The sequence below is a fragment of the Typopeltis vanoorti genome, chromosome 10, assembly GCF_054136105.1.
Source record: "Typopeltis vanoorti isolate ZY-2024b chromosome 10, IOZ_Tvanoo_1.0, whole genome shotgun sequence".
Taxonomy (NCBI): Eukaryota; Metazoa; Arthropoda; class Arachnida; order Uropygi; family Thelyphonidae; genus Typopeltis; species Typopeltis vanoorti.
Window position 1 is genome coordinate 51,892,813 of NC_143558.1, and position 16,602 is coordinate 51,909,414.

General features: G+C 35.1%; 1 protein-coding gene across 1 annotated transcript in view; it reads left to right on the forward strand.

Annotated features, from left to right (window-relative positions):
• Window positions 1-16,602, forward strand: part of LOC150102416 (muscle-specific protein 300 kDa-like) — a 1,203,500-nt gene that overhangs the window by 121,457 nt on the left and 1,065,441 nt on the right. The window contains exons 7-8 of the mRNA XM_090399574.1: window positions 3,237-3,426; window positions 11,564-11,890. Coding sequence (XP_090255700.1) covers window positions 3,237-3,426; window positions 11,564-11,890 — 517 coding nt within the window. The remainder of the gene's footprint in view (window positions 1-3,236; window positions 3,427-11,563; window positions 11,891-16,602) is intronic.

The window sequence follows — 16,602 nt, forward strand, 5'->3', positions numbered from 1 at the left end:
TTGGAGGCCTAAAGTGGCTTTGAAAAGACTTCCATTTCAAATATAAATTCAATATATATAAAACTCAATAAAAATAACTATACATAATAAATAACGGAAAAACTCACGTAGAAATATTATTTAATAGTATAATTTTCGCCTGTGTGTCACAGGCATCTTCAGTACAATTAAGCTCAAAATTAAACACTAACTGACAATTCCAAAAAGCGCCACCTAAGTAGCTGGTGTAAGATAACTAAAAAGGTCAATAACTTTCCTAAAAAAAAATTAAAAAAATAAAAAAATAAAATAAAAAAATAAAATAAAATAAAATAAAATAAAATTAATACAATAAAAAGTTAGGAAAGATTAACGAAAATTATACTATTAAATAATATTTCTATGTGAGTTTTTCCGTTATTTATTATGTATAGTTATGTCTACTTACAGTTTACCTCTTTTAAAATCAATAAAAATAGAAAAAAAAATCCTTAGCCCACCCACAATATGAATGTACCATAGGTTTACAAATAATCCTTTCGTGGATGGGATTCACATTTTAAAAAAAAATCATTAAATTGGCAAAACATGACTCCCTTTTACAAACCATCACAGAGAACACTGCTGTTATCAACACTGAGAGAATAACATTACCATTATCAGCTTTCATCTATTTATTCTTATCACTGCACTGCCTTTGTGAGGTTAAGGTATACTCTTTTGAAACTTACCCAGTTTCAAGAATATTGTTAAACTAGGCTGGCATTAACACCCTAGAACATTCCCTGATGATTATTATTATTATTATTATTATTATTATTATTATTATTATTATTACCACGGGCTACTCCAGGAGTCCTTAGACTCATCGAGGGAGGCCCTAAACATCATGTTCACACAGCTGTTCAACATTCTCACAGTATCTATCATACCTTGCCTTGAACTCGCTCACTGTCATAGCACCCACAACAGACTCTGGCAGCTTATTCCACTCATTTACCACTCTAAAAGTAAAGAACCCAGCTCTAACACCCCTGCTAACCACGCTCTTGCCCAGCTTCCATGGGTGTCCCCTAGTTCTCCCACCACCAGTCCTGATCTCAAAAATATCCTCTGAATTAATCCTATAGAATCCTTTTAGCAATTTGAATGTCTCAATCATATCTCCCCTTTTCCGCCTATCAACTGGTTTCTGCAACCCACAGATCTTCAACCTATTCTCATATGAATATGATATGTGGCGATATGTTATAAGTTCTATTTGCCTTATTACAATTAAGTTTACTTAATTTCTCTATATTTCCAGCTTGCTCATCATTACTCCATTCCTTTTCTCAATTCCCTTTACATCCAAGCTTCTCGTGATGCCTGTGAGTATGAAACACCTTGATGAACTACTCATTGAATACCTTGGCTGTATGCTGTGCAACAACTACCAATCATCTTCATCCATTCATATCATTCTTTATTCTATTTGCAATGTATTCAAGGGTATGAAGCTTAAATAAGGATGTGAAATGTACATGAATGAAGAGATTGAGGACGCTGTCTGATGATGAGCAACAGTTAGCTAATATATAAAAAAAAATAGTAGGGATGTAGCCTGCAGAAGAAGAAATGATTTTAGAAGGATGATATTGATATATCTCAACTATAACCACTGCAGAAGTTATAGTTGAGATATTAAATGGTCATCTCATGAAGGTATTCTTTATCCCAGTGAGAGCAAACAAAGTTTGTGCCTAAAAATATCTTCAGGACTGAATATAGTGTTGTACTATCTTACCTGGGTAAGTAGTACAACACCAGGCAACTTGTAGCAAAGGTGGAGCAAGCTATTAACACTCCTATCCCAGTATCTCCCATAATGCAAAACACATCTCCTTGCGGATATGTATAATGTTATGCATTAAGGGATTGGCCACTACCCAGACTAGTTTCGACCTTTATTGAGGTCTCTTCAGTGGGAGTCAGGCCCAGAGTTTGTATAATGTTATGCATTAAGGGATTGGCCACTACCCAGACTAGTTTCAACCTTTATTGAGGTCTCTTCAGTGGGAGCCAGGCCCAGAGTTGGAGATACCAGGAAGAAGCAGTAGCAAGGTTATCCCTACCTATAGGAGTTGCCAAAAGGTTTGCCACCTTTTTTTATTAAATTACTCTGGATTTAGAGAAAGATGTTGAAAGTTTATTTTTCACTAGGTTAGACTATAATAAATTTAGTTTAATCCTTTATCCCAGTGAGAGCAAACAAAGTTTGCACCTGAAAATATCTTCAGGACTGAATATATAGTGTTGTACTATCTTACCTGGGTAAGTAGCTTGCTCCACCTTTGCTACGAGTTGCCTGGTGTTGTACTACTTACCCAGGTAAGATAGTACAACACTATATTCAGTCCTGAAGATATTTTCAGGTGCAAACTTTGTTTGCTCTCACTGGGATAAAGGATTAAACTAAATTTATTATAGTCTAACCTAGTGAAAAATAAACTTTCAACATGAAGGTATTCCATTCTTGTGAAGGTGGAATCATGCAGAGTTTGAGTGCAGTGGAAAGATAGGATGAGAGACTGTCTGTGAGTGAGTAGAAGGGATGTGAGGCATTCAGTAAACTTGATGTTAATAAGGGTGTCAAACTTGATGATATGTCACTGCATATTTTGAAGGAATGTGCCAGGGAGTTGACATCTGCTTTGAGTTGTTTAACATGAGTCTTACATTAGGCCAAATTCTACAGGAGTGGAAGGAAGACAGGAATGTACCGATTCATAAGGGAGCTGATAAGCATTTCACTTCACCTTCCTCCGATCTCTTGTTTGCATCACTAATTACACTTTCTTTTAGCAACTGCCTCATCAGCTGAGTTGCACCAAATCAATTTAAATGCAACCCACCAGTTTTGTACAAATCCTTCCTTTCCTGAAATGCATCTTACACATTTGGAAACTCCGCTCCCTTCTTGTCAAATGGCTCTGCCAACATACTATTCATGATACCTGCTCTCCATCTCAACTCATCACTATCATACTTTGACAATACATACTGACTACTTCTCTTACCACATTATAGACTGTTTAGAGTTGTTGTTGTTGTTCCACAAAAACTCAAAAAATTATTTTACTTCTTCTCAGTTATCATCTCACTGTTATTGTCCATTTAATCATAATTAAAATTACCTGTTGCAAACTTTTTTATGATTATCTACTGTTTCATAAGAACTGCAATATTATAATTGTAATAAACCCATTTATTTCAAGGTATGAAAAGCTGAAAAGCCAAGTCGTCAAAGTAGCAAATTCTTTGTTAGCAGTTCTTGAGCGTCATTACAGAACTGCACTTCAGGAATTTCAAAAGTGGTTAGCCACATATACAGACAAGATTGCATGGTGTAATCCTGATCTTGCTGGTGACCATTTTAGTCTTGAAGCAAAGATGGCTGCTCTTCAGGTAAATAAAAATTTAGCTTTTAGAGTTTGACTTCATACAAAAGTAAACACTTGACATTTATTTGATTTCTTTTTTAACATTAATGTCTTAATTTTTCTTTTTCATTTTTTAAAATTTTTTAATTTTTATTTATAATTCATAATTTTTTAATTTTCATTTATAATTCATAATTTTTCATTTTCATTTATAATTCATAATTTTTAATCTATATATTTTATAATCCACTTCTTTTTTAAGTTTAACCATAATTATGTTGTGAAAAGACATTTATTTTTTTAAGTAAGTTTCCACATAAGGATACCCTTCCCCTTCTTTCCTCCCCCCCCTCTCCCCACAACAAAATAATATATATATATATTTATATATATATTATTAATAGTAACCCGGGTTCCCAAACTTATTTCCCGTGTCTCAAGTACATCCCCTATGTTCTTTCCCTCTCTTCCCCCCCTTTCAACAAGAGCTTGGATTTAGAAGGCATCTTTAAACCAAAGTCAAGGTATGTACATAATTTTTCCACATTTTTTATTCTGCCATAATTGCCTTCTACACTCGCCCGTAATGCCCTAAAATATATACATACCCCTTTTTAGCCGTTAATTATATTAATTAATTTATTTTTTTATTTTTATATCTTTCTGTTGATTGTGAAAACTCCTCTTTTGTTGTTCTTGTTACTAATATAAAACCTATATGGAGTCAAAAGATTTGTCATTGGAGATTATCGCTATCAAATATTATCAAATTACATTTTAACTCTGCAGAGGTCACGGCTGATCTGAGAGATACAAAAAAATCGTTTAATATAAATATTCTTACACATATCCAATGTATAGATTGGAGGTCATGACTAGCTGCGCATGCATATATTACGAGTGATATTCCACACTGTTTATGCAGTCAGTTTTGGTTTAACACATGTTATGTAAAGGTTTGTGATATTTGATAGTAAACTGTATCTGAGAGATACCGCGAACTCCAATGTCAGTATAGTATTGGTTCAATTTTTTAAAAAATTTTACCTTTTAAAATGGTTGGAAAAATATATCGATTGGATAATCCATCAGATGTTGAAGAGATTCAGCGAATGTTACTGTCCGATGATGAGAATGATAGAGTTGAATGCGAAAGTGATATTTGATAGCAAATTGTATCTGCGAGATACCGTGAACTCCAATGTCAGTATAGTATTGGTTTAGTTGTTTTTTTTTCTTTGTTTCTTTGTTCAATAATTTCTAGATTATAACTGAAAATAAATAAACCATCATGTATTACATATGCAGTTTTTTTTTTTAAGTTTTATCACATTTTAGCACATACTAGTAATGAATGTATCTCTCAGATACACACGACCTATGCTGCAATTTTTTCGACCGCGACCTTTGCAGGGTTAAAGTATATTAAACTTGACAAGAAATTATATTCTTGTTTTAATCTATTACCCAAGCATAGACAAAGTTTGCACTACTAGTCTACTTGAATATAGGTAGGCTACTGACTTCAAATCACTTGCCCCTCAGTATACCATAATGCCACTCTTCCTTTCAGACATATGTATTCTTATTATATGGGTGATGTCTCCATGGAGGCAAAAGACTCATCACAGGAGACCCACACTAACCATTAATCATACAATACTTATTATACCTCTCCTTAAATTTATCTGCTGTTGGGGCATTCACAACAATCTCTCACAATTCATTTCATTCATTCATCACCCATAATGCATATTGCTATGGGAAAGGTTGCTGCCTAGACTAGTTTTGACTCTAACTGAGGTAATCAATGGGAGCTAGATCAATGACACTACTAATGTTAAATCAATGCAGAATTTATTGTTATTAATTTATTAAATTTTATTAAACATGTTTCACAAACTTACTTATGTACTATAACAAGGTGACAAATACCTTGGACAGGGGAGATGCATGTACAGGGGGGTATACTTGAATTTTTCAAAAACTTTTGATAGACTGCCACACAACAAGCTGGTAAATAAATTGAAATAGATGAGATTAGATAACAGACTTCAGTGACTGGCTGTCAGATAGGTATCAGAAAATTGTATATGGGAGTGCAGTAGTACAAAAGAGAAAGGTAAAACTGACCCTTGCAGTGGTGTACTGCAGGGGTCAGTTTTAGGACCATTGTTGTTCAACTTGTATGTTAATGATATTGGGATGGGTTTAACTAGTGATATGCAGCTGTTTGCAGATGATACAAGACTGGAGAGAGCAATGCAGAGTCAAGCAGATGTTATGGCCTTACAAGAGGACTTGAATAGATTGCATGAAGGGACAGGTAAGTGGAAATATCAGTTCAATGTTGCGAAGTGTAAGGTTTTGAAATTTGATAAGCAATGATGGGATGCAGAATTTTGGTGGGGAAAAGGAAGTAGAGGGGATGAGAGATCTAGGAGCGGTGGCAGACAAGGACCTGAAATTCAGGGCCACATTGCACAAGTTGTGAATGCTTCACATCAGATAATGGAATGATGCCGAGGACCATGACATGCAGAAATAAAGAGGTTATATGCCATTGTATTACGCCTTGATCAGGTCTTATATGAATTATTGTGCACAGATTTGGTTGCTAGGTTTTCATGGTGATGAAGATATGTCGGAAAGGGTCCAGAGAAGATTCACAAAAGGTGGTCTGTGGAGTAAAAGGACAGATTGATAGAATGTAAATTGCAGAGTCTTGTGAATAGGAGGAAGAGGGGGTGGGGTATGATTGAGACATATAAGGGGTTGTTATATACTCAGCAGTTGTAATCAGGTTAATATGAAAAAGATTTTTCATAGAATGGGAAAGAGGGGGTAGAACAAGAGGCCATCACTGGAATTGTATAAGGTGAGTGTAAGCAGAGGAGTGAGGAGTAGGTTCTTTGCATGGACAGTGGTTGGTGAGTAGAATGCATTGCCTGAGTGTGTTGTGAATGTATACACATTGAATCAATTTAAAGCACGGTTGGATGGGCATTGTGTGCAATAGTGTGAGACTCCCACAGTTAGTCTCTGACTCCATGTAGGTCAAATGTTAATAATAATAATAATTTTCCATATAAGTGTATATGTAGTTAAGTGACATAATCACCATACAGTGATGTTCTTGAACATAATCCTTGCATGAATTAAGAATGTAAAAATCACCAAAAAATGTAATAAAATCTCCTGAACTTACTGAAAACAGCTTAATTTCTCCATCGTTGTATTCTCTTAAATTGCCATAAAGGTCAAGCTTTCTCTTGCACTTGTGCAAGTTAATGTGTTTTTTACTTTGATCACTCATCCATGTAGCAACTTTTTTTTTTCATACTTTTCCATCAGACTTGATTGAGCATATAATGACTTTTTTGCAGTTTTAGAGCATGCCACTCTTAACACTTTCTTTAATTTTATTAGCACTATCTCATATAGTATTTAGGGCATGCCGCTCTTAACACTGTCTTTAATTTTATTAGCACTATCTCATATAGTATGTATCTGTTACTAAGAACATGGTAGCATGCCATACTGTGCTCTCACCTCATTTGCAGTGCTTGAGTACTTCCAGTTTCATTTAATGTGAAATAAACTTCCTTGAGCACTCACCATCTCTTTCACTAGAACTATGAAGATGCTTACAAGCCATTTGCCATAGTTAACAATTTTCATAAAATAAAATGAGGAAAAAAAGAAAGAGGAAAAGAGGGGAGAGAGTCATGCTGGTCTCTACTGGCAGTTTCCATAAATATGGTTGTTGTGTGTTATTTTAAATTAATGTAATTTAAACATGCATAAACTGCAACCCCACTCCTTTGTCTAAGTCTAAGTTCTATTCAAATTCTTGTATACTAATTTATTATTATTATTATTATTATTATTACGTGACACCTCCAAGGAGTTCGAGGACTCATCGTGGGAGGACACTCTACTCTACTCCGTTACACACACATCTCACACTTTCCCCTACTACTAAATATTCTCTTAAATACACACAATGGCATTATCACCAATGTCATCTACTGCCCATTACCAACAATACCAGTATTTTTTGTCTGTAAATTGCATGTGTCTCATAGCCGATTTTCAGTTATTTCATAATGTGAAGTTCATTTGATAATTTGATAATTTTACTAATTACAGAGACATGTTCATATGCCTTGTTGGCTGAGTGCATAGCATTCTACTTTCCAACCAAAAGCTCATGGGCTTGATTTTGGCTCTCACAAGAATGTTTGCCAATGCTTTATATTGCAGCCAGTTTTTTTTTTTTTTTCTTGGTTTGCCCAACCCTACAAACTAGGGGCTAAGAGACTTGAAAAGCACCGTGTTGGTCTCTAGAGCAGAATTCCTGAATTACCTAATACTTAGCCCACACACAGTGCTAAATGTATGGAAGACTGTAAACTTTATCATGCATTTATTACCAATCTTTCATAAAAATAAAGCACACATGCACGCACACACACACACACACACACACACACACACACACACACACACACACACACACACACACACACACACACACACACACACACAAAGAACTCAAAGAATGACATAACTAGTCATTTAAATAATCTAAATTTGAAATTACAAGGCCCCAATCAGCTAATGACCTCTTTGCTCACTCATATCAAGAGCTTTGAATCGATGCTTCACTTATTTCTTACCCAGCTAAAAAAAACTGTTTTACACATTTTCCAAAATTAAGAGAACACAATCCAAAATCAACAAGTGAGTATGTTGATGAGTGTCAAAGTGTTTTGAATCAATTTCAAAGGAGATTTGAAGATATAAAAATTCAAAGAATTGAGTTACAAATATTTGAAATAGCTTTTGGTATATGCCCTGAGGAAGCTTCTGATTCCTTGCAATTAGAGTTGATTGATTTGCAGTGTGATAACATTTTGAGATCAAAATATAGTAATCTGCCTATATTGGACTTTTACAAATCTATTGATTCTGAGAAATTCCCTTCTTTAAAAAATAACGCCTTGAAAATAGCTTCTTAGTTTTCTACTACTTATCAATGCGAGCAATTTTTTTCAAAATTAAGTCTGGCAAAAAATTGGCTTCGTACAAGACTCTCTGTCAAAAATCTCTCCAATGAACTACGAGAAGTATCATATCAAGGGCAGCTAATATTTCTAAGCGTTCACAAAAAAAACAGTTTCAAAAACAGTTTTTTTTCAGCCTTCTCACTAAAAAGTTTAAGATTAAAGGTAAGCTTCATTAACTTTGATGAAATATTTATTATGCTATTATTGCTTTAATAAAGTTCTCAGTTAAAATAAAATAAATATAATTTTTTAAATAAATTAAATATAGCCTTTGCTTGATTGTTATAATTATATCTCTACCAATTGTAATTAAAAGATACCATATCAGATGAGAATGTTGCATATTTACTTATTGAGATATATATTGCACACTACATACACTATATATAAAAGTTAAAATTTGCCAGTTGCCCACAGAAGTTTTTAAATTAGCATTTTTTGCCCTTTATACTAAAAAGGTTCCCCACCCCTGTACTAGACTATGTAAATTTCATCTTCTCAACTTTTCCTCATATTCAACGTTCCAGAGATCAAAAACTATGTTGGTCAGTTGCCTCTGAACCCTTTCTAGAATCTCTTCATTCTTCTGAAAGCCAGATGCCCAAATCTGTGAATAGTAATCCATGTGTGGCCTAATCAGGACCTTATACAATGGAACAAGAATCTCCTTACTTCTACAAGTCAGTGTCCTCTGCATCATTCTCAGAATTCAATGTGTTGTCCTCACAATTTTGGCAATGTGTCTTCTAAATTTTAGATCCTTATCAACTATCATGCCAAGATCTCTTATTTACTCCACCTCCAACAATATATTCCCACCAAGCGTAAATTCTACATCCCATCTTTGTTTCCCAAATTTAAAAATTTACATTTTGCAATATTGAACTGGTATCCCCATTCCTGTGCCCATTCATTCAATCCATTAAAGTATTCTTGTAAGACTAGAACATCTGGTCTACTCATCATAGTTCATCCCAGTTTTCCATCATCTGCAAACAATAACTGAATATCTTCATCCAAAACTTCCTCAATATTATTAATGCACTAGTATAATATCCAACTCATTCACTCTAGTTTGACTATCAACTTATCATGCAGTAATCTTTCCAAAGCCTTTGCAAAGTTTAAGAATACTACTGTGCATCCATCTCCTTTGTCTAATGAAGCTGTCACCTTATTGTAATAAGTAAATAGATTACTAAAACATGACTTTCTTTTAACAAATCCATGCTGCACATCAAAGATAATGCCAATGTTGTGAATCCAATTCTGGATCCTTTTTCTCACCAGCCTGCTCAACACTTCAACTACAATAACTGACACACAGATAGGCTTATAATTTAATTCTTGAGTTCTGTCTCCTCCCTTATGCAGTAGCACAATCTTACTTTCCTTCCACTCATTTGAAACTTGACTAATTCTAGACTCATTCTGAACAAATATGTCAAGACAGATGTCAACTCCCTGGTACATTCCTTCAAAATACGTGGTGATATATTATCAAATCCCTCAGCCTTATTAATATCAAGTTGCTGAATTCCTCATATATCTCTTGCTTACTTATAATTAGTCTCTTCTCTGCATCACCAACTGCTCTCAAATTCTCATGATGTCACATTCACAAGAATGAAAGACCTTTATTAACTGCTCATCCCCCCCCCCCCCCAAAAAAAAGAATGATTACGGAAGGATGACATTGAATGGGAAAAATAAGAACAACTGCTGCAGTGGATATAGTTGAACTATATCCTCTGTAGCAGTTGTATCAAATGAACTCTCTAGGATTCTTTTTCACTTCATTAGCCTAACTTCTGAACCTACTGAACTTTTGCTACCCTTACCAGCCAAGTCATCCTCTTTGCCTGTTGTTTGTAATCTCTATGGAATTGCTTATTACTACTCCTCTTATGTATGCTGTTTCCATGATCCCATTTTTCTCTGTATGACTTGCTTAATCTCTTCACTCATCCATTTCACACGTACTTTATTTACCCCTTTTTTACTCTTGGTATACATTTAAACATTGTTTCTACCAGACAGTTCTTGAATATCACCCAAGCAGCATTGATCTCCTTTCCAGCACTCCTCATTCCATGCTACTCCTGCAAGCTGTCTCCTGAGTTTCTCATAATCGCCAGCCTTGTAGCTCCATATATACCTTTTCCTCACACTGCTGACAACCACATAATCACTTCATGGTCACTCTCACCAACTGTAGAATGATTTGATATCTCATTTATAATAACATCCTCTGATGAAATGATCAAATCCAAGACCCTCTGTCCACGTGTGCCCTCTGTTACATACTGCCTGAGGTAGTTGTCCCTGGAAAACTTAAGAAACTCATTTTCTTTATTCTTTATTTTCTTTACTTCCAATTTCCATCTCATCATCCCATTCTATATTGCAATAATTAAAATTGCCCATAATGATCACCCTTTTCCTTATTTGCTTGTTTAATTTGATTATACATTTCATAATTCACTACCATCCACATTACCAAGTCTATGACAACATCCGAGTAAGTATTTCATTCTATTCACCTCTATCTCACACCATACTGCCACTATTTCCCTTTTGCATCTCTACTTTGTATGGACATCATCAAAAACATTCACTCTCCCTTTTTACCCTTTCTATTTTCACATAGCATGCCCTTCCATCTCTATTCCTGTCAGAATATCATCCTAATCCAACCATGTCTCACTTATTCCAAGAATTCTTTTGTGAACAAACTCAATTAATGCAACCATTTCATTTGACTTGTTTCTTACACTTCTAGCATTTGTATACAAATATAACAACTCATTCCTGGATATTCAAATGTGATTGTCTACATCATTACACTATATTTGAGAGTGGCACTGAACAGATCAGGTTTTCTTAAAATCATGATTTTTTTTATTACTTCTGGTTGAAATGTTGATAATGTTTATATGAATGTTTGCTGGCAGAAGTATATATTGTTTTCTCTTTTAAGATTAATTTCTAATTATTTTTAAATTTAGTTATTTGTGAAAACTATATTTAAAGAACTTAGATTTGGTTTGTTAGATATAATAAAAAGACAAAATTGTAATTTTTGTATAGGAACTAGAGGGATGCTTGGATCAGGGAGAAGGGAAAAAGACACAATTAGAAATAACTACAGGAGCTGTATTACAGGTCATGACTCCAGAGTGGCATCAGGGCATACAGGTAGAAACAGACCAAATTGCAGCAGAATGGGAAGCTTTTAAAAATAATATTGCTTCCACTAAAAATGAACTTCAGAAGTCATTAGATTTGTGGCTGAAATACGAAGCTGCTCTCAATGCTTTAAGTTCTTGGATGAGGGACATGGAAGCAAAAGTGAAAAGTGAGACATCACAACAAATGGAACTTGAAGCTCTTCAGCAACAACTGGAAGTTATAAAGGTAATGTACTAATATTTAACTGCTTTTTATACAGATTTTTCTGATTATTTTTGATTTTTTGATTTTTTTGATTATACTGATTTATATATATTTTTCAAGGTTAATTTGAATTAATTTCAAGATTAATTTGAACTATATGAGAACCCTATTTTTTTTTTTTTTTATCTTTTCAAATACATTTGGGTATTAGTGGCATGTGGCATGCACAGGATTCTCTGTCATCATATATATATATATATAGGAAAAAAAGGGATGAAGGAGTAAAGGTTGTGTCTACTGCCATGGTATGATATGCAATTGGGAGAATGAAAAGCTTGTGCAGGAGGAATGTGTGTGTGTGTGTGTGTGCAGGTTATAGATCTCTGAAGTGAATTTGATAGACAAAAGAATTGTACATGCCTAATTGCTTGCATTTGAATACTTTTGAAGTTTAGATGTTTAGCTACAGTTTTGTTTGTTGAGAGGTTGGAAGTCCAAAATCAGGGAAACTGAGTAGAGGTAAGAATCCTATATTGTTATATAGCCAGTAAGTGAAACTCAAGATCGATAACTACGATCTATGAGTTTCAATGTTGAAAAACTATCGACGAAGGCAATTCGAAGCAAAGGTGGAGCAAGATCCTTCACTATTCTTGATATTCTCTCATAATGTAAAATTATGAGAGATATGTAAGATTATGAGAGAAAGAATGTTATATAGCCAGTAAGTGAAACTACCCAGACTCTCATCAGTGAGTAGGTCTACCTTCTCATCAGTGAGTAGGTAGACCTACTCACCGATGAGAGTCTGGGTAGTTTCACTTACTGGCTATATAACATTCTTTCTCTCATAATCTTACATATCTCTCATAATTTTACATTATGAGAGAATATCAAGAATAGTGAAGGATCTTGCTCCACCTTTGCTTCGAATTGCCTTCGTCGATAGTTTTTCAACATTGAAACTCATAGATCGTAGTTATCGATCTTGAGTTTCACTTACTGGCTATATAACAATATAGGATTGTTTCAACCTATATTGTTTCAACCCAGACCGGTTTCAACCTCAAAAAAGGTTGAAACCGGTCTGGGTAGTGATCTCTCCTCATAATTTAATGACAGTATTACTTCTCCTAGGAGCTGTTTTACATTATGAGAGAATATCAAGAATAGGGAGGGAGCTTGCTCCACCTTTGCTTCGAATTGCCTTCGCCGATAGTTTTTCGGCATTGAAACTCATAGATCGTAGTTATCGATCTTGAGTTTCACTTACTGGCTATATAACAATATAGGATTCTTATCCATTTAATATCTATTCAATTGCCAGAAAACTAGCTTTTTGGCTTTTTATTTTAATTATGAGTAGAAGTGTTTGGGAGGATGCAATCAGCTTTGTGCCTGATCAAGCCCTGAGTCAAATAACTGTGAGTACAGAAATAATAATGCAGTGCTGAGTGTAATTTTCCAGGTTTCAACTCTGAATTGGTTGATAATTATATTAGTGAAAGGTAACTATGGACCAAAGGGATGTTAAATCCTTAATATCTATTAAGGAATAATTAATAAATAAAATAAAATAATTAATTCCATGATCTTAATTCCTCATATACTTACTGCTCATTCACCATCAGCTCCTCCTATGCCATATCCACTACACTTCAGCTTTTTCTGATGTTGCCTTCATAAGGATGAAATACACTGATTAACTGATCATTGAGTAATTCAACTATATCCTCTGTACTGGTTACCATTCTGCCAAGTCATCAACTAGCATCATTCTTCCATAGTCATTTTTCCTTCTACTTTCCAAATATCAAAAGAACTCACTAAGAATTTTCTTAGCTTGATTTTCTAATTTCTTCTCTTACTCCACTTTTGCTGCCTTTACCAATCTAGTTACCTTTCTGGCCTGCTCTTTGTACTCTTCATGCAACTGATCATTACCAAGATTTATCTTGTGTTGCCTTCACAGTTCATTCTTCCAGATTTTATGCTTAATCTGTTCCTTCATCCATTTTACTATAACCTTGTCTAGCCTTTACACCTTTGGAATACACTCACACATTGCTGCTTTTAAAAAGCTCTTGATCAATGGACATGCAGTGTCTGTATTCTTCTCACTCAACTCTTCTTTCCATGCTGTAGCTCCCAGTTTTCTCCTAAGCTTTCCAAAATCACTGGCCTTGTAGTTCCACACATATCCATTCTTTATAGAGGTTCTCATGTGACTGGCTGCAACTCATGTGATCACTTCAAGGTCACTCTCTCTAACTGGGGGATGATTAGACACTCCATTCACAACTACATCCTCTGATGATATAACCAGATCTACGACTATTAACCTTCTTATACCCTCCATTATGTACTGCCTAAGATTGTTGTCTCTTAAGAACCTAAGAACTTCAGTCTCCTTATTCTATGATTCTATCTCTTCATTACAATCAGTATTGTTGTAGTTGAAATCACCCATAATGATCACCTTTTGCTTGTTCACTAAGCCAAGTTACTTGTACATTTCTTTGTCTCCTCCTTATGAATTCCATGACCTGCTGTAACACCCCATCAGATATCTCCTTCTGTCAAGATCCACTTTGCAGCATACTGCTTCAAAACCACTACCACTTTTATCTCTTTTGTATCTCAACCTTGCAAGGACAATTCCCCTGCTATCATCAGCATTGCTTCCATTCTTGCCTTTCCTGTCTTCATGAAATACATCATATCTCATCAAGATGTTATTCTCATGCAACCATATTTCACTTATTGCTGCTATTTTTTGGCACATAAGCTCGATCAATGCAACAATTTCATATCCCTTATTTCTTAAAATCCTAACATTCGTAAATTTGTGAAGTGGGTCCCCAACTGTTTGAATTCTAACCAAAAGAGAGAGAGCATGTGCCATCATCTCAAGGGATTTTGGGCCATTTTGAGAAATCAGGTGCAAATTTTTTGGCTCATATTGCGACTGTTGATGTAACATGGCTTCATCACTATGACTCAGAGACCAAACAACAGTCAGTGGAGCGGAGGCACAAAGGTTATCCATGGCCCAAGAAGTTCTGAACCCAAAAGTTAGCAGGGAAGATTCTTTCTATTGTCTCTTGGAATATGGATGGTGTAATCTTTACCAACTACCGAAAAAAAAGTTGAAACTGTTACAGCAGCAGTTTATTCTACATCTCTGTAGGAATTGAAGGAGGTACTGAAGGAAATGCACCACAGGAAATTGAGCAGAGGCATGTTGCTTTTGCAGGACAACACACCTGCTCAGACTGCTCATGAAACCCAACAGACAATACATGACTTGGGCTTTCACTGTCTCCCTCACCAACCCAATTTGCCTGACCTGGCCAATCTGACTATTTCCTATTCCCAAATTTAAAGAAACACTTCAAAGGAACAAAATTTATCACAGATGATGAAGTTGTATCTGTAGCAGAGGACTAGTTTGTGCAACAAGGTAAAGACTTTTTTCTCAGAGGATTGCAAATGATTCAGCAGTGTTTTAACACTGCTGCTTCATTTGCATTTGCCTCTGAGAAAAAAGTAACAGCAGTGTTGTAACAAGTGTATACCACTTCGTGGGAATATGCAGAATAATGTGTAAGTTATATGGTTCTACCTCAATTCCCCGATGATGTTGAACTTGGGGTGACTGTGGATAGAGATTTAAAGTTCCGGGGACATATTGCAAAGGTTGTGAAGACATCTCAGTGAATTGCAGCAATTTTGAGGAGAACATTAATCATGAGAGATAAAAGTGTGCTGGTCCCATTGTATAAAGCTTTGATCAGACGACATTTGGATTTGGATTTGAAGGGGATGAAGTAACCTTGGAGAGGTTGCAGAGACAGATAACATAAATGATGTCAAGACTGAGAGCATACAGACTGCAGAGTTTGGTGGATAGAAGGCAAAGGAGAGGATATAATCATTATATTTAAACTGTTGAAGGGTTATTGTATTAACACTGAGGAGATTTTTCATATGGTTGAAGGATGGAAAGGAACAAGGACAAGAGGCCATCCTTGTAAGTTGCAAGAGGAGGTGGTGAGTAAAAGCATAAGAAATAAGTTTTTTCATTTAGAGGTAGGAGCATGGAGTGCATTGCCTGAGAGGGTGGTGAACATACATTCTGTGGATGATTTTAAGGCATGGTATGATAGACTTTGTGTTCACTAGTGTTGACCTCCTGTGATGAGTCTTGTGACTCCATTGGGATCAGTAAAATAATAATAATTTAAATAATAGACAGTTAAATTTAAATTAATGAACAGTATTAAACAATTATCAGTTTAATGTGGATTCATCTTGATCACTTTGGAATTGCCTGGAATCCTTTAGATTGAGGAAGTGGCAGAGATTATACAGAGATGAGTGACCAAGATGGTGACGGGTCTCTAGAATCCTCCTTATGAAAATAGACTGAAGGTTTGTGGTTGCAATGTTTAGTCAGGGGGGGGGGGATAAATTTTTAAAGCGATTCTATAAGATTGATACAAAATAATTTTTTCAGTACATAACAAATAGGGAGAGAACTTGAGGACACCTAGAAGTTGTGTGAAGATCTGGTTATTAAAAGTATGAGGGCTAGATTTTTTTTTTTTTTCTTGGAGAATTGTGAATGATTGGAATGGGTTTGCCAGAGGTAGTTCTGATTGCTCTGAGAGTGAATGAGTTTAAGGAGTGGTGTGGTACATATCATGTGAATAATGTTATTTTGACCTTTT